The 23378-nt window shown below is 39.9% G+C and overlaps 1 protein-coding gene across 3 annotated transcripts in view; it reads left to right on the top strand.

Annotated features, from left to right (window-relative positions):
• MAN1A1 (mannosidase alpha class 1A member 1) overlaps positions 1 to 23378 on the top strand; it is a 181927-nt gene that overhangs the window by 35090 nt on the left and 123459 nt on the right. For all 3 annotated transcript variants that reach the window (XM_081250807.1, XM_081250806.1, XM_081250808.1), the window contains 2 exons: positions 10692 to 10788; positions 13095 to 13210. In XM_081250807.1, the coding sequence (XP_081106933.1) occupies positions 10692 to 10788; positions 13095 to 13210 (213 nt within the window). The remainder of the gene's footprint in view (positions 1 to 10691; positions 10789 to 13094; positions 13211 to 23378) is intronic.

Below are 23378 nucleotides of genomic sequence, written 5' to 3'. Positions count from 1 at the left end.
GCAGCTCTCCTCGTGATAACTGAAGGAGAAGACGTCTTGACTCTCTAGGGCTACTTTGCTTGCTTAAAAAAATAGGAAGAAAAGAACATAATTTTAAAAGGCAAATATCTCTAACTTTTGCTTATTAGCAATTTTTTAGATAATTTTTGCTATTTTTTTCGTTTCTCATTAATTATGTTCTAACATCATAGTATTTGTAATGTTTAAAAAAGGAATATTAAAAGAAAATTTTTAAGTTTATTAGTCTTCGTGAACTTGACAAATCTTATGAACAAATCCCTTAAAGGAGAGCATATTTGTTCTAAAACATTATTGTGTCACTACTGCAAAAAAGATAAATGTAGTGAAAATTTGAAGCTGTAGAAATGACATGCATGAGTTAAAAGAATGTTTGGACTTGCTTTATTATTACAAATATTAAAACCAGAAAAAAAATCTTTTGAGATAAGACTCACTGATGAGGATAGTATTTGTTTCCTATGTGGATACTTTTTTTAGACTTCCTTCTTAGAATAAAGGGAGTTTCATGATATCGCAGCAGGGGATATAATTTTCTCTTAACTGCCAGGAAAGATCTGTAGTTGCTGATGTTTCCCAGCTTTGGGAAAGCTCTGCTAGGTCTTTGCCTTGGGACTGGGCAGGGAAGATCAGCTGGCATCTGGCCTGCAAAGGCCCACTTGCTAGCCTGCTAGTTCTTACTTAGCAGGGGTAATCTAACAAAGGCAGTGTTAGATCAATTAAAAATCAACCAAACAAACAACAAAAACCCTGACGTTGAGTGTTTAAACTCGAGTGACAACTTCTGTGGAAAGAGACTACAATCATTAACTAAGAGATGGATATTTTTGAGAAGTAAATAACAGCAAGTCCTAGACCCCTGGCTGATCGAGAGCTTTTCTCTGTGTAAAGAAAACATTCTCACCAATAGTACTTCTTTCCAAAAAGAAATATACTAGATAGTCACATATGAACAAGTGTTTTTCTAATGGCTAACTTTTGAGATGTCAAATTACTCTCTCTTCGAATATTTTAGAGTTATATACGTAAATTTTAGTCAAGTTTTGGGGGTTTGAGGGGTGTCCTCTACCCTCTTCCATTTGGTAATAGCACAGAGTTTTATAAAATAATGTCAGAATTTGGTCACAAAGAAAGAGAACCATTAAATAACATATAACCCAATTCTCTGAGCTAGACCTAGAAAAACTGGCTTTTTCTTAGGAGTGTGAGATGCTGCTTAGAAACAGGACAATCTGTCCTCCACAAGTGGCAATTAACTGGAATTCTCATTTTTTAAAACTGGCTTTATCACGCATTCTGAGTCTTTTTCAAAAGAGATTACTGCTCTAACTGCTCTTTCAGTTCATTGGGAATTAATGTGTATTAGCCCATTAGGGTTCATACAATATTAGCATTAAATAATTACTCCTTTATATATCTCCTGCTATCTTTAAAAAGAAAGTATACTAAATTGGCTGTGGGAGAATTCAGGACATCTGAATCTGAAGAAAATATGAACGCGTATCTATCCCCTCCTTGGTTATGAGGCAGCCTGGGATGCGTGGTAACAAATTGCACACACAGAGACAAGGAAGAAGCAGGAGAGTAGTGGAGAAGAGGAAAGGAAAACTGGCCATCCTTAGCTCTGGTGGTGGTGATAAAGCTCAGGAAATACCGCAGCTGAAGAGAGCAGGTGTCAGCACAGTCAGCAGCTTGGTGTGAAGGAGAGGGACTCACAGTTCTCCATAAATCCAGGGACGGGCAGGGTCGGAGCAGGGCAGAGCCATCTTGTCTGCCTGAGTAGCCTGCACAGCCAGAGGAGAAGAGTGGGGAGACAGAGGTGGAGAGAGAGCTGAATTGGAGGGAAGGAGGGTCCTGAGGGTTAAAGGATACAATGCAGGCAAGAAAAGCTGTTGCTGCCAGGTGCTGTCCTGGAGCCAGTTTACAAGCCCAGCTTGGTGTGTGCCGTTTAGCTGCCAGGCCCAGCCGCATCTCTTTGTATCCCAGGTAGGGCTGGCCCTGTGCATGGAGCAGCAGAAGAGCTCTGAGGCTGTGGCTGACCGTCTTAAGGTTTGCAAGCAGCAAAAAAGTCAAGGCATCCTAAGTGATGCAGGGAAAAGAATCAGAATGAGAGAGTTTGATGCCTCGCTCTTCCTTTGTGCTATGCTGGGCCTCTGCTTCCTCATCTGTAAAATGGGGCAGTAATACCCCAGAGGTATTAAGGAGGATTAAGTGTGTGGTAAATTGTTATCAGGTTCGCCTCCCAGCGCCTTGCAGGTGTTGGACAAAGTTAAGGCACTTTCTCCTTTACAGCTTCTGCAGTTTCACTTGTAGAACAGTGTAGGATTTAGAATTATAAATGCTTTCTGAAGTGTGAACCTACCACTCATCCAGCAGGAAGAGAATTGCTGAGAGGTGTGTGCATAATACTTTGTACATCTCAGGTCTCAAGGACCTCACCAATTCTTGGTAGAGTCAGCATTGATGTCCTGGCAGGCCCTGGACAGTCAAGAGCAGGCACAGAAGGCAGCCTGGGTCAGAAGTGGGCTGGGCACTGCTCCCTGAGCTAGGGGAGAGGGCCAGAGGGAAGCGACATGCCCACAGGCCTACTAAGCACAGAGCAGTCAGGTCTACACATGTGCCCATAAACCAGGTCTTGCAGTGCAGACGGCTGGTCTGTGGGCCATCTGTGGCTCACGGATATTTTTTCCCTTTAGCTAGCATACTGGTTTTTTTTTCTAGACCCCTGGAAAACCTGGCTCAAACCTTGAAAGCAAGCTTAGTAATTTTTTTTAAAGAATATTTTTCCTAATGGCTTTAGCCAGGGCCTTCACTCTTGTTTAGCCTCATTCCCTGTCATTTCCAGTTGCCCTAAACCTGGCCATTCTATTTCTGTCTGGCCCTTGAATTTTCAGTCCCTCTTTTGAGCCCAAGGCAGAGCAGGGCACAATCCAGGGAGCTGGCCCTGGACACAGAACCAAGGATTCAATGTATCTTATCCCTCTATACTAGGGCTGCTGGATGAAATACAGGATTCTGTTAAATTTGCATGTCAGATAAACATAAATACTTTTTTAGTATAAGTATGTCCCACACAAGGTTTTTATTTCCTAAATCTGGCACCCTTACTCTATCGTCTTTGTAATTCACGCCCTGCCACCAATAAGTACTCAATAAGTAGTAATTGTCATTGTGACTTTGGGAAAAAGAACCTTGGAAACAGAATACCTTAACAGCCTTGGGGAAGGGGAGAGAGAACTAATATATTTCAGCTTTCGAAAGAGATAAATTGAGCAAGGTGCTGAATGAGTGTTTTAATTTGATATGTGGTAAAATTGGAAACTATCACGGCTGGGAGGGTTTTTCTCCATTCTGGGTGAGGACAGATAGAAGGTGGCTGGACTCTGGGCTTTCCCAGGACACTGTGTTAAGGGGAGGATCTTCCCAGTACTGTCTTAGGTGGTATCCTCATACCGTTTAGGGTAAGAGGATGCTAAACGCTGTAATTGTGGTAGACTCCAGGCTTGCGGTGTCTGGGGATGCAGAGTTATACCATGCTCTACGTTCTGTCACCTCTCAGTGACACTGACCTCTTTCCTACCCTGTTAATTTCTCTCTCCCTGAATTGCCCTGTCCGCTGTGAGTGTAGCACAGTGTCTGCTTTCCTTTGCACTGCTCTCCCTTATCTCTGTTTAACTCCTGCACCTGGTGGGGCGGTGAGGCGGAGATGCGCGTGAAGGCCAGGAACACTCTCTGGATGTCTCCCTCCAGCCAGACATTATCAGATTTGATCTCCGGACCATGATGTGAGGAAGACAATGCTATTTTCTCTCTCTCTCTCTCTCTCTTTACTTTAATTTTTAGAGCAGTTTTAGATTCACAGCAAAATTGAGTGCGAAGTATGGAGCGTTGCCATATATCCCTCCCCCAACGTCCTGCACCTCAGTGGGACGTTGGTTTCCTTCAGTTATTGTTTTTAAAAATGAGAAACTGAGAGTCTGAGAGATCAGACCCTTAGGCAGCAGGGCTCCGGCTCCCCCAGCTGAAGCCCACCTGCCTTGCTCCCTGGGATGGCATCCTCAGCACAGGGTCTCCTGCCGGCTCACTCTCAGTCTTCATTCCCACAGGGAAATACAGGGAGCAGGACCGCACCAGATAAGAGGAAGGGGCGGCAAGATTGTTGTCGCGTGTTCACGTATCTAGAAATTTTTTTTCCAGTAAGCGAGGGTTTGGTGAAGCTGTGACTTGATTCCCTGAAAATACTTTTTAATCTTGTTTCCTTTCTTCCATTTCCCTGTTCCACCAAAGATTAAAGGAAAGAAGATTGATACAGTGATACAGTGATTGATGCAGTGATCCTAAAAATGAGATCTTTATCTGGAAGTTTCAGACATTACTTTCATGGGACAATCAAGTCATGTCAGACAAAGTTTGGTGGAAACTACTGACAGGCATTTAAAATCAGGGTTGTTCCAAGCATCCATTGTAAGTATAATTTGAAGAGCAAGGGCCACCAATTTCCACTTCAACAATCAGGGAGGTAGACTGACCCCTGCCCTAGTCCTCTGCTGAACTGGATACAGCTCCTTCATGTCCTCTAGGACAGCGGGAATGTGAGTACCACTGGACTGGTAGTTTTATTTATTTACCTTTAATGGGTGTGGAAAGTGGGCTTAGAGAGATTAATTGTCTCAGAGTCACACCGATGTTGGCAGAGCTCAGATATGAACCCAGTTTGTTAGATGCCTGCTCCTGTCACCACTCTTATACATTCCTCCTCAGTAAACGAGGATTTTCTATAAGGACACACAGGGAAGTAAGTAAACAGTCTCAGCAGGCAAAGAGCCATGCCTCATGGAGGAGAGGAAGATAATTCATCAACATTCAGCATTCAGCAGCATAGTTTGCTGTTTTACAGAGGCTCTACAAACCTAACCTAATTCCCCTGGGGCACCATGTAACTAACTGAACACCCCATGCCTGCTTCCCAGTTTATTATTTTTCTCTCCTTGCCTTCCGTCTCCCTCATGGTTTCAACTGCTTCATGACTCTTTCTTGTGGCTTTTTTTCTTTATGTGTTTGTACTTCTCTGCTTCTCCATCACTCTCTGGCCTCCAGATTCTCTGTGACTATCTCCCAGTTGTACACCCCTAGGCAGAGTAGATGATTGGGTTGGTCCATCCGTGGGAGACAGCGTCACACTGCGGGTGCCTCACCTCGAAGGCTCACGGCCAGCCCTCAGTTGTCTCCCTGTGGGTCAGGCACCAGGCCCTGGGTCAGTCAGCTGGGGCCAGGGACCCAGATCACACTGTCAGACTATAGAGATTTTGTATAAGACCCCACAGGATGGCCCTGTAAGTGGGACTTGAACTTGTGTGCTTTTTAAAAGAGGCAGTGAAAGCCCAAAATCCTCATCAGGCCTGTCTGGAAAAAAAGAGTGAGATTTTCAAAAAGAGTTTTAATGTGCCTTATGAGTAACTTAAGATCATGTGATTAAAGAATCAGTAAATAAAAATATTTGCTAAGGGTAGTTCTTAGCAACAAAAACATAGGTTATGAAATCTACACATACCTGGGGAAATTCAAGCATATTTTTCTTTATTCATGGCTTCCCATGCCCTTGATTAGGACATAAAATTGAAACAAACTGTTAGTTACAAAATTTTTTTTAATTGAAGTATATTTGATTTACAGTGTTGTGTTTCATATGTACAGCAAAGTGATTCAGTTATATCACTTTAACTGAATCTTTTCAGATTCTTTTCCATTATATGTTATTACAAGATACTGAATATCGTTCCCTGTGCTGTCCAGTAGGTCCTTGTTATCTGTTTTATATATGGTAGTGTGTATCTGTTAAGCCCAAACTCCTAATTTGTCCCTGCCTGACCCTTCCCCTTTGGGAACCATAGGTTTGTTCTCAATGTCCATGGCTCTGTTTCTGTTTTGTAAATAAGTTCATTTGTATCATTATTTTAGATTCCACATATAATTTATATCATATGATACTTGTTTTTCTCTGACTTCACTTAGTAGGATAATTTTTGGGTCCATCCATGTTGCTGCAAATGGCATTACTTCTTTCTTATGACTAATATTCCATTGTATATATGTAACACATTTGCTTTATCTGTTCATCTGTTGATAGACACTTAGGTTTTTCCATGTCTTGGCTATTGTGAACAGTGCCACTGTAAACATTGGGGTTCATATATCTTTTTGAATTAAGAGTTTTCATCTTCCAGATGTATGCCCAGGAGTGGGATTGCTAGATCATATGGTGGCTCTATTTTTAGTTTTTTTAAAATTAATTAATTTATTTATTTTTGGCTGTGCTGGATCTTCGTTGCTGTGCACGGGCTTTCTCTAGTTGCGGCGAGCGGGGGCCACTCTTCATCGCGGTGCGCAGGCCTCTCACTGTCGCGGCCTCTCTTGTTGCAGAGCACAAGCTCCAGACGCGCAGGCTCAGTAGTTGTGGCTCATGGGCCTAGTTGCTCCGCAGCATGTGGGATCTTCCCAGACCAGGGCTCGAACCCATGTCCCCTGCATTAGCAGGCAGATTCTCAACCACTGCGCCACCTAATAGGAAGCCCTATTTTTAGTTTTTTAAGGAACCTCCATACTGTTCTCCATAGTGGCTGTATCAATTTACATTCCTACCAACAGTGCAAGAGGGTTCCCTTTTCTCCACACCCTCTCCAGCGTTTATTGTTTGTAGATTTTGTGATGATGGCCATTCTGACCAGTGTGAGGTGATACCTCATTGTAGTTTTGATTTGCATTTCTCTAATGATTAGTGTTGTTGAGCATCCTTTCATGGAGTTATGCACAACATTTAATTGCTTTTCTTATTGTTCTCATATTTATAAACACTTGTGAGTGTGTAAGAAGGGAAAACGTTAAGCTTCCATCTTACCTATTAGATTATAAGCATGATAGACTCATGTACATTTCCCTGCTAGTCCTTTAGCATCTTATCACGCATAGTGTAGCGGACACTCAATAAGTGGCACTAATTACTCAGCCCTGATGCCAATTGATAACAAAGTGCTAATCAAAGAATCTTTGGTAAGCATAGAGTCAAGGAGAAGTCATGCTATTTTTTGGATATTTCATGCGTAATTCCAGCTTCTCTGGGTCAAAACCAAGGATTACTATTACAAAATCTCATTTATTTCCCTTCACACTGTATGTTAGCTGTATGACCAATGCAAATATGAATATTCAGGAAAAAATAAAATTCAAACAAAAATCTTCGGTTTGTTTTCAGTTTATCTTTTTTTTTATTAGGGTTTCAGTATGGAATTTGAAATCCTAATCAACGTGGAATTTAGGCCTGTTTTAATCTTTCTACCTCAGATGTCAGGCTGTCTAACCCTAATTAAAGTGATGAAAGACTACAAAACAAAGTGAAGGAGCCTATGAAGATGAAGGATTAATCCTATCTGTGGACATCTTTGTAGTTGAATTTTAAAAGTGACCTTCTTGTCCTGTCAGCTCATGAGCATATGAGTCTGGAAAGAGTAAATGCTTTCATTCTCATGGTCCCTTAGCTGGCTAGTGGCTTAATACTGTAAAATTAGAGGCTAGTAGCATTTTGATGCTTTCAAATATTTGTATGTCATAAATCTGAGTTACAAAGTTGATTTTATATATGACCTGTGAATTTAATCTCGTTGTTGTTCTACACACACACAGACACAAACACACACATGAAGTTTTATTTGGCTTTAAAGTGGTAAATCATTTCCAGAGGTGACCAACCACTGGAATCCATGAACAATATGGCTGTTCCTCATTTCACAGATTCTTGGAGAAACCACTCTTAGAGCTCCGTACAGGGCACTTTGGCCACATTGTTTTCTTTTTCTTTTCTAACTTTGCACATAGAAATCCCATGGGATGAGGAGCCCATTTTGAGAAACGGGTCACAGCAGCTTTTGAAATGCAGGCAGATAAGCAATTGGTGTCAAATTTTCTTTTTGGGGGAAAAAGAGATAAGGAAAGTTAATATATACTACAGTGGTAACTCAGTGAGGTTCTGTCCTAGTGGTACATTGTATAAATGATAATTTTTGACAACAGTCTTCTATAAGAAAGCTTTATGCTGTCTTTGAGTTATTAATAGTACATGGCACTGGTTTCGATTCAGACTTGGAGCTGAAACAAATCATCATAACATTTTTTTTTTTTTCCGTTCTTGCATCAGGTGTATTCCAAAAGCTTCTGAATTTATCCTTGGAATAGGAATGAAGAGTTTACCAAATGCAGTACATTTAATGGGAAAACCAAGTCAAATTGAGATGTAATCTCAAGGTGTTTTTATACCTAGTGTTCATATACCTAGTCTTTTCAGAGGCTCATTGGTTTCTGTTTCTGTGATGTGAAGTTAATTGATCTCAATATAGGCTTAAAATTCAATAAGCATGTGATTATTCGCCATGTGTGCTGGGAGCCATCACACAGGCCATGCTCATGTAATCCTTACATGCACCCTGTGAGGAATTATGATGCCAAGTTTTCAGATAAAGGAAGTCTCGCAAAACTGTGACTCATCCATGATTATGGGACCAATTGGTGGTACGATAGGGATATAAATCAGGTTATTTTACCTTCAAACCTTTTATACTTTCCAACAAAATTAATTTATAAGAGAAAATCTCAAAAACACTATGATATACACATTCTATTGATTGTTAGAAGATCAGCAATCTGATTCATCAAAGGAAGATTCTGTTGTCGACTCGTTAAAGGAAGCTGATGCAGTGTATGGTTAATGCCGTTGGCTTTGGAGTCAGGCCATCACAGGGATGAAGGCTGGCTCCACAGCTGTGGAGAAATGTCATGACTGTGAGTAAAGTTGTTCGTGTTTTCACTTCTAAAAGTCTCAGTTTCTTCATCTACCAAACAATGATAATACAACGCATTTCATAACGTTATAACAAGAATTGAATGCAATACTGAATTTAAAGCATTTAGCAGAGTACCCAGCAGATAGTACAGATTTTTGGGTAGCTATTATTAGTAGCAGTACTGGTGAGATTGGAAGAAAATGTACAAATTGATTTAGAAAGATGTGCATTATTGTTTTCAGGGACATATGAAGACTTTCTTATTAATAAAATTGTATTGATCTCACTGCAGATTTTTAGTGATAAACAGCCTTTACATAGTATTTATAACTTTATATGATGCTTTTTTTTTTTTTTTTTTTTTTTTTTGCTGTACGCGGGCCTCTCACTGCTGTGGCCTCTCCCGTTGCGGAGCACAGGCTCCGGACACACAGGCTCCGTGGCCATGGCTCGCGGGCCCAGCCGCTCCGCGGCATGTGGGATCTTCCGGGATAGGGGCACGAACCCGTGTCCCCTGCATCGGCAGGCGGACTCTCAACCACTGCGCCACCAGGGAAGCCCTATGATGCTTTTTAAGATATTTTAAAATATGGAGCCAGATTAGAATATTTCCAGATTATGTCCATATTTTAATTACTGTTGCTAATGGATTGGGAATAGTGGCATGAATAAATTCTAGACAGGTGAGGAGTCCTCAACCCTTTTAAAAAATGTATGCAAAAATAATTATCTACAGTATATTCTTGGAGTCATTGAAAAAAAAATACAACTATTACACAATAGTTATACAAATTTTTGTATAACTTTGACAGGCTCTTAGAGAACAATTTCTCCCCTTGAAAATTATTCACTTTCTGCTAGAGTTAATATCTAGCACAATAGGTCAGAACTTAGTCTATAAGTCAGGAGAAATTGATTGGTTTTCATTATATGTAGATAAATTAATTTTGTTAAAATTAAAAAAGGTATACAACTAATTTATAGCAGAGAGTTTGGGACTTTAAAAACATTCCTGGGGCTTCCCTGGTGGCGCAGTGGTTGAGAGTCCGCCTGCCGATGCAGGGGACACGGGTTCGTGCCCCGTTCCGGGAAGATCCCACATGGCCACTGAGCCTGCGCGTCCGGAGCCTGTGCTCCGCAACGGAGAGGCCACAGCAGTGAGAGGCCCACGTACTGCAAAAAACAAAAACAAAAACATTCCTGGTACAAGGAGTCTAGGTTGGGAATATATAGAATTAGTCTTCAGTTATATATGTGTACACAGATATGTATGCAAATAAAGATTAATTATATTAAGCTGAAGTTTTCCAAAATCTATGTATACCCGTAGAGTTTCTTTTTTTCATTTCCTATAGATATTTAAAAATACTTCTCCATATAGACTTGGTCAAGATACATCAAAGTGTTTAAAGTCATAACTTTTGGATATTTGTCTATATACTAAGTACAGAGAACCTTATGCAAAAATGTGAATTTTAAGTATGCAGTCTTTGCAGATTTAATGCATCATGAGGATGAAATAGATAAATGTAAGAATGGCTCATCCTTTTATGATAAGCTAAGTTTCTGTTGCTGAGAACTGACTTTTGAAAATATGTATATGAAATAGGATTAAATGGATTAAAAAAATCTCCATTTGTAAACGTAAAGGGATGATGTGTAATTGTGTGTTATGTGTGTGTTCCCACTTATTCATACCCTTTGTCACCCTTTTAATTGTCATCCTTTTAATAAAGCAGTGAGTTTCAATGTTTTAACCTTTAGGTCTTCAATATATGATCTATTTTGAAGCAAAAGCATCTCAAATTCAAAATATAATCCCATTTTCATTTCTTTTCTCAGATGATGAAACATGCCTGGAATAATTACAAACGTTATGCCTGGGGAAAAAATGAACTGAAGCCTGTATCAAAAGGAGGCCATTCAAGCAGTTTGTTTGGTGAGTAGAATGTGCTTTGCCTCCTTACTGACAGTGACTTCTCTCCAATCGACTGAACTTGTGGGTGATGGAAAAAATTTGTGTGATCCTCCAGACTGTGTTGCTAGGAAACTTGCCTACCTGATGGAGTTGTCTGCAGGGAATGTGCATAGTGTGTCCTTCAGACAGAGCACTGGCTGCACTTTAGAACCACCTGCATCCCTTGAAAAAATACTGATGCCTGGGGCACACTTCCAGAGAGCCTTATTTAATGGATCTGGGCACAGTATCATGATTTTCAGCTCCCATGTGGTACCAAGCAGAGGAGCATTTGTTGGCTGCATTAACTGCTTCCTGTCAGGTAAAAGCTGTGTCTTTATCAATAAGCTGGCCAAGGCAGCCAGCCTTGGTGACCTTCACTGTATCTCAGTGACTCTCAACTTTGGCACTAAATTTCTCCTGTTTGTGCAGTGGAAGAGAAAGCGAGGATGGAGTCGTCAGTTATTTAAACTTCCCTTTATCCCCTTTGGCATCATTTTATCGCTTTTGGTCCTCACAGCATCCCTCTGTGATTAGTACTCTAGGTATTAATAACATTCCCATCGTGGAGGTGCAGAAGCTAGGTAACAGAAGTGTTAGGTAGACTCCTTGGGTCACAGAGCTACCCAGTGCCCTGAACTCAATTCCTCTTCAGTTCCCACAATTTTGTCTATAAGTACCAGGATGAAGAGGAGGGAACCTTGGTCTGATGCTTCTGAATTCACCATAGAAAAGATGACCTTCTATACTTTAACTAAAGATGTTAAATCGTATCAAATCATATAACAACAGTATCAGCTGACACTATGTGCCACGTGCCATTTGTGCATCTTCTCATTTAACCTCATTATTATATGTATTTTATAGATGAGAAATATGAAGCTGAGAGAACAGCTTGCCCAGTGTTAGCCACCTACTAACTGGCTGAGCTGGGACTTGAACCCACATGTGGCTAAGGTCAGAGTCTGCTCCTAATCACCCCATTATGCTTTTCCATTTACTTAGGGCCTTCCATGCGTTTGGCTCTCTTTCCAGCACTGGTGTTAATAAACACAATACAAGTCTTTGCCAAGTTAATGACCTAGTGCAGAAGACATATGTGTAGATAGTGAATTAGCAAAGCACTAGGTGGTTCAGTAGATATTCATAGGAGGTTCTGAAGAACCATAGGCTCTCTGGTAGGGAGAAAGGCATTGCAGGAACAGTTAGGAAGAGCTGGAAGAGTGGGGAAAGGGCTGGCTGGTCGATCACAGTGACACACTTTAGAGATGAAAAGAGCCACACCTGGAGTCGTGGCAGTACAAGTAATTTCAGACGTTGCTAGAGTAGTGTTTTTGAGGACACGGTGACTAGTTAACATGGGTGATGGGAGGTAGGAATTGAAGAGAGAAACTCAGAAACTTCATGCAGACTCAAAGGTCTTAATTTTTTATTGTTTACTATAACTTTAAAAAAATTTTAATTCTATTTTTGCTTTTATCTCTATAAGTTGTTCATAGTATTAAGAAGTCAGTTTTGTGTAAATTTGCCATAGTCTTTATCGAAGAGATTACTTGGCTCTCTGTTAATACAGTGATGGTTTTTTAATTTATTATTAAGCCTTAGAAACATACTGAGTCTCTTAGTATGGAATGTGGAGGTGAATAAGACATGACTTCTCTATTCTAAGGAAGTTTACAGACTAAGAGGAGATGCATATAAGTAGTTATAATGGAAGACAGAAAGTGGTGAGTGCAAGAGCAGTGTAAAGTCTTCCTGCTGAGGGAGTTCAGAGGAAATAAACGAGAGTCAGGACTGGCTAGGAGGATGGGAGGAGAGGTTAGGATCAGTCAGGGCTGCAAAAAGAGGGGGCAGAATTCCATTTTTGAGTAATGGTTTCTTAGAGCTATCACTAAACAATTTTAGATCTAATTACATTTAAAGAGTTTTGCACAGGTGCACTTTGATGTAATTACATTAAAATTAATAAGTGTGTTGCTCCTTGGTTTCAGGTCTTTTTTTTTCTCTTGCTAGAGAATGCAATCCCAAATGAAATTTCTAAGAGATTTATTTTCTGCAACTCAGAAACTTTAAAGATTAGTGTACCAATCTATAGCCTGTGATAGTTTTTAGTTTGGTTCTGATGCAACTTTTCAGTTTTCTTTCACTGAAAGATGTTTAGACTGTTCAGTATTCTTGTTTACCAGTAAATTCAGTATTACCCACTTCCTTTCCAAGGTGTGGTCAATGTGCATGTATGGATCTGTCAAAGGTGTTTTACTGAGTAAATATTTTTCTGATATTTTCAGGTAATATCCAAGGAGCAACAATAGTAGATGCCCTAGATACACTTTTTATTATGAAAATGAAAGACGAATTTGAAGAGGCAAAAGCATGGGTTGACGAAAATCTAAATTTTAATATGGTAAGTTAAAAAAAAGCTGCCAATTCAGTTCTTAAATCTCAGTTAACATAAATAAATTCTCTTGTGGGGCAGATTATTGCACTGTACCCTAGCAGAAACAAATAATGCAGTTTTAAGTAGTATCATACTATATTCTTAACTTGCCCTCCCTTACTACACAAATCCATGCCTTTGTTTTTTGGCAAACTAAGAGTAAGGAAAAAGAAATTAATATTTATTAAGACCTACATGTGCCAAGTGTTCTTGTTCAAGTCTCACAACAACCCTGTGAGATGGGTATTATTTTCACACCTTTACAGATTAGAAATCGGAGCCTCAGAGGCTTATCTAGACCACACAGCTAGTTGTGTGTCAGGGCTGTGAGCCTAACACAGGTCTGTGTGACTCCAGTGCTCATGCTTTTGCACTGAACCATGGTGCGTTATTGTGACTTTGTTAGATGAACATTTGTTAAATGGAGCCCAGGGTGTCATGGTGAGCTGCAGTTCAATGAAAGACCACAAAAGAAATTGAAATAGAGAAGTTTATTACTTAACAGATCCTGAGAAGGTCCATGACTCACCCGCAGGGGCCACACAGGGAGATCAAGGCAGAGTACAGACAGGCAAAAAGACAGGACCTGGGGCACATGCCGTTACTGGGGTGGGTGAAGTGCTTTGGGGTTCCAAAGCTAAGGCCAAATTGGTCAATTCAAACCAATTGGTAAGCTCCACAGTGGCCTTTTCTAAGGGGGTGCACAAGGGGAAGGCCCTGGGAGGTGGGGGAGACATGATCACAGAGGGAGTCATATTAGGAACTGACATTTGCTTGGGACTCTGGGGCTGTTAATCGAGGGCACACTCTTGCATGAGGGGCTAGTGTCCATTTAAAGCCCCTGCAAGCCGCTTGGCAAAACAAAATGGCTGCCAAGTCAGTAATACCATGAAGTAGCTCATCTCAACACTCCACATGCATCCAGGAGCAGCTGCATCCACTTTCCCATAAATAAGCCTTTAACCTTTGTTGATTGTAGACCCTTATCAGTTTAAACTTTTTTTTTCTTTTGGCCACATCATGTGCATGAGGGATCTTAGTTCCCTGACCAGGGATTGAACCCATGCCCCCTGCAGTGGAAGCTCAGAGTCCTAACCACTGGATTGCCAGGGAATTCCCAGTATAACCTTTTGTCAATTTATATATGAAATATTTTTTTAAATTTCATATATGTACTATCATTTTTAACAAACCTCAATACCCACTGTACGCCAAGGAAAAGGTTCATAATTAAGGACAGTGGACTCTTCTAATACTACTTCTTGATAATTAAGGAGGGCTACATCTTGTCAGAGCTAATCTAATTCCAGTCATTGCTTTACCTTGTAATGAGGTTGACAGAGAGCTTGTTTTAAGAACAGGAAGAGTTGACCCTGGTGTTTTTGAGTCATTCACTTATGTTTGCATTATTGGTGTTTTTTTAAGTTCAGTTATACATACACACACACACATATACACGTATGTGTGTGTGTGTATTTTTCAGATTCATTTCCATTATAGGTTATTACAAAATACTAAATATAGTTCCCTGTGCTATGCAGTAGGTCCTTGTTGTTTATCTATTTTATATATAGTAGTATGTATCTGTTAATCCCAAATTCCCAGTTTATCCCTGCCCCTTTCCCCTTTGGTAACCATAAGTTTGTTTTCTATATCTGTGAGTCTATTTCTGTTTCATAAATAAGTTCGTTTGTATCATTATTTTAGATTCCACATATAAATGGTATCATGTGATATTTGTCTTTCTCTGCCTCACTTATTTCACTATTGGTATTATTTTAAATCTGAGATTACTTTGCAAAAATTCTTGTAAGCCTCTTGTCTATCTGGTAAGCATTTGATAATATCTGTAAATCTCCATAACCAATCACAAGTAACATGGACAAAGAAAGGGTGTCTCCCTGCCGACCCCTCTGCTTTGTGGAGCTCCTGTTCTCCCACAGACCAAGTGAGAATACCAACATAGTTCAGAGTGTAAAGGTAGCATAAAGCTGAGTCTTTGTCCTACCTCTTTGGATTAAAAACATATATAAATTAAAAGTTTTAATATTTTGTTCCTACTCCTCTAATTGCCATATGTACCCCATTTTGGAGATCACTGACTTAAAGTACAAGCAGATGAGTCTATGTTTAATCTGCCTTATAATTGAATTTAGAATATAAAGGAGACAGTATTCCAATACAAAGGGACCTTGGAGATTGATGTGTTCAGTCTTTTTATTTTAACTATGAGGAAACAGGCCCAAGGAGCGAGGGATTTTGTAAGGGTCTACAGCTCTTTGGTTGAATATGACGTCTGGTAGCTCGGATATTACCAGTAGAACTGAGTGTGAAAAATTAAGGCAATGAACAAAAACTTAGATTTCCTTCTGAGGGTTTACTGTTTCTTAATAATACTTTTTTCCTGCCTTGTTATTTTTGAGTAAATTCAGCTACCTACCAGTAAATAAAAATGAGCTTGTCTTCAGCTTATATATGGAGGAGAGAATGGAGAATGTGTTTCCTCCACCGTCCCTCACCTCCAGAAAGGTAGGGGAATGAGAAATAGATTCTTCCAGAGTCTAATGTTGGAAGACGGGAAAGTAGACTTTAGTGACACGAGACCCGAATAGTGTCCAGGTCCCTTGTCTGGCACATACAGCATTACTTCCCCAAACCTCCCCCAAATACTGCAGCAGTTCTTTGCTTTCATGCCCAGTGGTAGTCTGAGAAACTCTGGAATCATTTATTTAAAAGGACTAAGCAAAAACGCCTCTCAAGGTAATAGACAAGGTAACAGAAGGCAGTTGGCTGGCCTCAGACCATGACCGGGTGACATGAATGTATTCCATGGACCGTGGGGACCTATTAGGAAGCAGAGGGAATCTAATAGAGGATATCAGAGTATTTACTTATTTATTTTTATAAATTTATTTTTTTATTTTTGGCTGCATTGGGTCTTCATTGCTGCGTGTGGGCTTTCTCTAGTTGGGGCGAGCGGGGCTACTCTTAGTTGCGGTGCGTGGGCTTCTCATTGCGGTGGCTTCTCTTGTTGTAGAGCACGGGCTCTAGGTGCACGGGCTTCAGTAGTTGTGGCACTGCACCACCAGAGAAGCCCAGAGTATTTAGAAGAGAAGAAGAGCAAATTCTTTAGCTTCCTTACTTGTAAGATAAAGGGATTAGACTATAGGTTGAGTGATGGCTAAGATACTGAGCTTTGTTTCTTTAAAATTGTATTTTTGTATTTTAATAATTTATTCAATGAGTTGAAAGATTTTTATGTAAAATATCATTTTAAGACCGTTATTGATAGTCTTGGGCTATACCCTTCAAAATATACTTTAAAAATACACTTTTAAAAGCCATAGTCGGGCTTCCCTGGTGGCGCAGTGGTTGAGAGTCCGCCTGCCGATGCAGGGGACACGGGTTCGTGCCCCGATCCGGGAAGATCCCACATGCTGCGGAGCGGCTGGGCCTGTGAGCCATGGCCGCTGAGCCTGAGCGTCTGGAGCCTGTGCTCCGCAACGGGAGAGGCCACAACAGTGAGAGGCCCGAGTACCGCAAAAAAAAAAAAAAAAGCCATAGTCACAGGTCTCAAATTTCTGTTTATTTTACTATTCCTAATTTGAAAGGTCTTGAAACATTTGTTGCAGTTCTTTCTTTGGGTATTGCCATATTTTCCTTGAAAAATATAGAAGTTTATCAATAATATCCAAATGATAATACTTCCCATATCAAAATTAATAACAAACATAAATTCAGGACAGCTATCTTGATTTACTCTCCTAATCTTTTTTTTTTTTTTGGCCACATTGGGTCTTCATTGCTGCTCGCGGGCTTTCTCTAGTTGCGGCAAGCGGGCTCAGTAGTTGTGGCTCTTAGTTGCGGTGCGCATGCTTCTCATTGTGGTGGCTTCTCTTGTTTTGGAGCACACGCTCTAGGTGCGTGGGCTTCGGCAGTTGTGGCACACGGGCTCAGTAGTTGTAGCTCTCAGGCTCTAGAGCACAGGCTCAGTAGCTGTGGCACATAGGCTTAGTTGCTCCATGGCATGCGGGATCTTCCTGGACCAGGGATCGAACCTGTGTCCCCTGCATAGGCAGGCAGATTCTTAACCACTGTGCACCCGGGGAAGTCCCATCTCCTAATCATTTTAAAGTGCTTCAACTTACAATTTTCTAGTTGGCTTTATTATGTCCCATTAGAGAATTTGTCTTATATTCACTCGTTCTACCCACAGATTCAAGTGATTATGTCACCAATTACACCATTTTTTTTTCTGAAAAATAACAGAGGTATTGGTGGCAACAGTGACTTTATTTTTTAGTTTAAAGATTCGGATTGTTCTCTTATCCAACCGGAATGCCATCCTATTTTTCAGGAAAATAAGCTGTAGGGTTCTCTATCCGAAGGTTGTAAATTGACCTCAAAAAGCAACTTTGGATCTTCTTGAATGCCTGAATGAGTTCTTGGCTTAGGTCCAGAGCTCCATGCCATGGAGCATGAAAGGTGACATTTGCCTTAGTATTGCTCTTGTAAAAGCTCTGTTTTAGAGCAGCATTACATCCTAATGGTGCAAATAACTGAGTTAATTATCCTGTCGAATGGAGTTATTTAATGTTTTCTATCCGAATGCTAATCAGTGTCTGCCAAGGGTGATTATTTGGGTTTTGGCTATAAGGATACTGATCTGTTCCCTCTGACCATAATTAGTGATATATAGATTGGACTGCTACTGGAGGGTCCTTCTGGACCTTTGTGGTAAAAACCAATCTACTGACAGAAGATGTTGATTTTGCCTATCTTTATGGCCCAAAGAATTTGCACTTTGTTCATCTAAAGAGATTTATCATGTTACTTAAATATGAAGTTAAAAACTGCTCAGACATATGTTATACCAAGCTATAAAGTTTAATGTTGCTATTTAATCTGTTAAAAGGAGTTGTAATCCTCAGAATATTAATACAACACATACTTTAAAGTACCATTTATAAATGAATGTGTATGCTAAACCTAAACATAGGCAAGGCTTATAGGCAATGACCTGTCTTTAAGCAATGGGTTTGTAAAGTCTGATGTTTCTACTGGTTCTCAGTAAGGTAAAGCATAGTTACTATATGTTAGTAGTGGAACAATTGTTATTAAACAGTTATTGCATTGGTTTGTAGTGGGACGGTTGTTATTAATGCTTGCTTGTTCCTCGCTTATAGTTCATTGAGTAGAAAGCTGACAGGAAGTTTGGAGGAATAGCTAACAAAGAAGTATTCTTTGATCTTAGGGCTCAGAGAAATACTCTTTAAAAAAAACAACTCTGATAATTGGGACCAAACACTGAGAAGAGGATTAAGATATTTCTGAAAATGAAAGTTCTTTTCCAAGAAGTCTTTTTCAATTTAATGCAGTCAATCAGACCTGCCCGCTGTATGGAATCATAAGTTAAGAATTAAGGAGAATTCCTTAAACTTGATGCAGGTTTTATTCTAAATAATTATCATAAGGCCTGAAGGTGCAAAGAAACAATATATCTATTCTTCAAGGAAAGTCTGCACCTCTGTAGTTCTGCAGTCAAAAACTGTGGCTGAATCTGTTCTCCAACCTAAATTTGTTATTAAAATGGTCAAGCCCATTATTTCATTTACTAAAATCTACTAAAATCTATCATTTTATAGATAATTTTGGTAAATAAGTTGCTTATAAAAAATACAACCTAATAAATTTCTCTGAGTTATTTAAAATACCATCTTGTAAGAGGTTGATCTTTTAGGCACTCAGGTTGAAACAGGGATTTTGAAGTGTTCACTTTCCCTCTTGTCTGGATATGGTTAGATTCTTCATGCCTGTGAGCTCCTGATCTGTTTATTGGAAGGACACCTTTCCCAGTAGAGAGATGGAGGATAACGTGAAGGATGGGGGGAGGGAGCCATACAAAATGGCTTATTGAATTAAACTTTTTTCCATTTTAGCAAGCTTTATCACTTTATCTCATAATTTCACATATACGTATAGTAAGCCAGAGGACAGCAATACTAAGGAAAGGGATAAACTTAAGGTGGAAATTATCAGTCTAAGACACCTAAGGCAATATGAGAGATAAGTATTGAAGCCTTGTTTTTCCATGATTTCACCTCTTGATTTTCGATGTAAACTTAATTATACCATATATTTTATTAAATGTATGTATGATTCTGGTTAAGTGTGTTCTTTGATTCAAAGGCTGTTGGTAGAGGAAACTCAAAGTGAAAGTGCAGTGTCTCCAGTCCACATGGTTTTGTGGGTAGGCCTTAAGCCCAAAATATCCACCTTCCACTTGCTCATCAATTGTGAAATTAACTAGCAGGTGCGTGCAGATTAAACAAAGACTGGATCTGCTTCTCAAACTGGTGCTCACATACAGCTATGTACTAGAAGCCATGGACTACATGGGGCATATTCCTGCAATGTGACCTTACTTAAAGATTTAACGGATTTAATCTCATTTAAAACAAACACAGATTGAAGGAGACTACAAAATCTACATTGTTAAGATAAATCCAAAAGATTTTAGTGTTGCAGGCTGTTTGGGGCTTCCCTCCTTTACATACTGTTCTCTGCCTGCCCTAACCCATCTCCTGTCATTAGGGTAAGTCACTGGAAAAGTTTTAGAACATCTTAAAAAGTGCTGCATGAATATTAATAGGATGAATATCTTCATTTAGATTTAATAAGTTTATTTTAATGGAAATCAGAGTCAGAAGTTTATAAAATTGGCCTCAAACCCTCAGATTGTAGAAGTTAACTTTTGAAAACCCAGATATCGTATAAATTGTATCAAGCCCAAAAGGAAGCTTGGTCAGGATACTGTATTTCAAAAGAGGATTTGAAACATGACTCCCATGAGAGTCAGAGAAGGTATATCAGTTTGCATTCTAGTATTTAGAAGATTATGATTCTGGAGTTTCTGATTTTCCAGGAAGCCCTGAGGAAGCTAGGCCTTATTGGTTTACTTAAGCTGAGCTTTTGTGCAGTGGTAATGGCACTTATTTTATTGAGTACTTTACCTGTGGCAGGCATTGTGCACGGTGCTTTACATTCATGGACTTGTAGCGCCTTGTAAGAAATGCACTGTCCCTTTTTACAAATGAGAAAACCAAGGCTCAGAGAGAATATGTGACTTGCCTGGGATCTTGCACTCAGTGGGCTCCTGAACCAACCTTCAGTCCCAGGTCTTTCTGACTCTAAGGTAGTGTATTGATAGTCTGCTGCCCGCAGTCTAGCCAGCCAATTTATGTTTTTATCTTCTTAGTGTTTTTCATCAAAGGATCTGTATGTAAAGAGTGACCTAAAGTGTATAAATTTCAGTCTTCTGACCTAAAACATAATATAACCCAAAATGCTAAGCGCTCTCAAATTAAGGTTTCTAAATAATTTAGATTTAACTTTGAAAAAAAAAAAAGTAGGGGCTTCCCTGGTGGCGCAGTGGTTGAGAGTCCGCCTGCCGATGCAGGGGACATGGGTTCGTGCCCCGGTCCGGGAAGATCCCACATGCTGTGGAGCGGCTGGGCCCGTGAGCCATGGCCGCTGAGCCTGTGCATCCGGAGCGTGTGCTCCGCAATGGGAGAGGCCACAACGGTGAGAGGCCCGCGTACCACAAAAAAAAAAGAAAAAAAAGAAATAAAAGAAAAAAAAAGTAGAAAAAATTATATGCTGGGAATTCAAATGTAATTTTGGTTTTCAAAAGAAGGTAGATATGATGACTATTGAATACAACTAATGGTGATGTGACTTCCTGAGCGGGATCTTTAAAGACAAGAACACAAGTAACTGAGAACCTGTATAGATTCACTAACAAGCCAGATTTGCTTCTTGGCTGTTAGATCCGAGAAATTCAAAAGACAGAACACTGACCTTGAGCGTGGCACTTTGCAAAAACGTCTCTCAATATCTTACAGACAGCAGAAGATAAATAGAATTTAGGTTCTAGAATACATTGCTGGATCAATAACTGGTTGTACCTAGTAGGTGACTGATGGCTTGCTGAAGGTGTATTTATGATGGTGTTTGACATGGCTCAGTCTTCTACAATGCAATAGTTTTCATCAGATGTTTATATAAAAGTCCTGATTATCCAAAATTTTCATAGGAGGAAAAGAGAATGTATATCAAATGAAGCCAAAGCTAGAATAAGAATATAAAATCGGGCTTCCCTGGTGGCGCAGTGTTTGAGAGTCCGCCTGCCGATGCAGGGGATACGGGTTCTTGCCCCGGTCCGGGAAGATCCCACATGCCATGGAGCGGCTTGGCCCGTGAGCCATGGCCGCTGAGCCTGTGTGTCCGGAGCCTGTGCTCCGCAACAGGAGAGGCCCGCGTACCGCAAAAAAAAAAAAAAAAAAAAAAAGAATATAAAATCATCTTAACAGACTTCAGTAGGCAGAAATGTGGAGGACTGTTCTTAGGTTTAAAAACTGAAAAACAAGTACAAATTGAGAATGATAGGATTTTAGGGTTTTATTTATTAGATTTTATTATTAGACATTGTTACCTTTAGACATAAGAAGTATAGTTGTGTGAGCCAAAACAAATTAACGATTCACTTCCTCTTTCCTTATCAGTAATTTTGTGGAATATTAAAGCTTTTACCAATATTTATGTAATATTCAGAGTAATACACATCACAGATAAATTATTCCCATGTAAAGTACTTTAATCAAACTGTTTTAGGTGCATATTACAAATTATGAAATACAATTGAATGAACTCACCAGAGTCTTATATTATGATGCTTTTGCCTAACTCTGACCTAGTATGTGTCTCTCCCAAGTAATATTCATGACCTTCCTTTTGCAAGAAATTTTTGAAAAATTTTTTTAACTTAAGCAATTACTTAGCTTTAGTTTGTTAGATGCTTATACCTTTTTATAGAGAGCATGTGGAAATTAAAGAAAATATACCTCTTTTTTTTCTTCTGGAATTGTTTTCGCCCACTAAAATGTAGACTCCATGAATTTGAGGACCTTATGAGTCTTCATTGCCATGTCCCTAGAACCTAGGACAGTGCCTGACACATAGTAGTTGCTTAATAAATGTTTGTTAAAGGAAATAATATCTCAGATGATTGTGACTAAGCTCATCTGCTGGATATGTGACTCCATATATTAGTTTGCTGTTAGCCCCTGTGATTTCAGTGAATTGTTTGATACCAGGCAAAAGTGAACAATTACTGGGTAGGCCTAACGAACATGAAAAGAAGCTAACAAAAGCTTGAAGCTGAAACCATACACAAGCCCCTGTGTCCCTATCCTCTGAAGCAAAAGGGTTTTTCTTTAGTCTTCTAGGCCTCCCCTGAGTCTCAAAAGGCTGGCTGAAGAGTTAATGATCAGGAAATATGAAGATGTAGAAACAAAGAATAGCTGTTGGCCCAGGAAACTGGTAACAAGTTAGACTATAAATCCGCCACATTGCAGAATCACCGAGCTCCCAGTCCCCTGAAAGATATACATAAAGGCCTGGCACACATTCCTATGTTGTTTTTACAGGAAGCAGGCCCACACCAGATGAAAACTGCTGACCACAAGCACATAGACCCTAGACCATTTGAAACCAGAAGGTTGATGACGCTTGAAATTTCACCTTGATGCCAACCACTCCGAGAATGGTGCACGAGCTGATCGCGCACCCTGCAGCCCCTCCCTCACACTGCCTTTAAAACCCCTCCCCTGAAAGCCATCAAGAGTTCCGGTCTTTTGAGCATGCGCTGCTCATTCTTGTTGCTTAGTGCCCTGCAGTAAACGTTGTACTCTCCTTTACCACACACAACATGGTGTCAGTGGATTGGCTTTAGTGTGTGTGGGCAAGCGGACCCAAGTTTGGTTCGGTAACAAAGTGTACCTACCATCTATTGTAGGTTAGCTGTGCTAAATTATCTAGCAATAGAATGTAGGACAGATCCACGTAGTAGTCAAAATATTGTAAAATAATAAAAGTATTGGCAATAATTACTAATTATATGCCACAATTATATGACCATTAATAAGGATACTTGATGCATTATCATGTGAGGTGATATAGGAGTCAGGATAACAGAGATCTAGACCAGGAATCAGAGTAGTCAAGTTTAAATCCTGTTTCAACCACTTTCTTTTTTTTTGTTTGTTTGTTTTTGCGGTACGCGGGCCTCTCACTG

This window comes from Mesoplodon bidens (genome assembly GCF_964165515.1).
Source record: "Mesoplodon bidens genome assembly, chromosome: 12".
Classification (NCBI taxonomy): domain Eukaryota; kingdom Metazoa; phylum Chordata; class Mammalia; order Artiodactyla; family Ziphiidae; genus Mesoplodon; species Mesoplodon bidens.
This window is presented reverse-complemented; position numbering and strand designations above follow the sequence as displayed.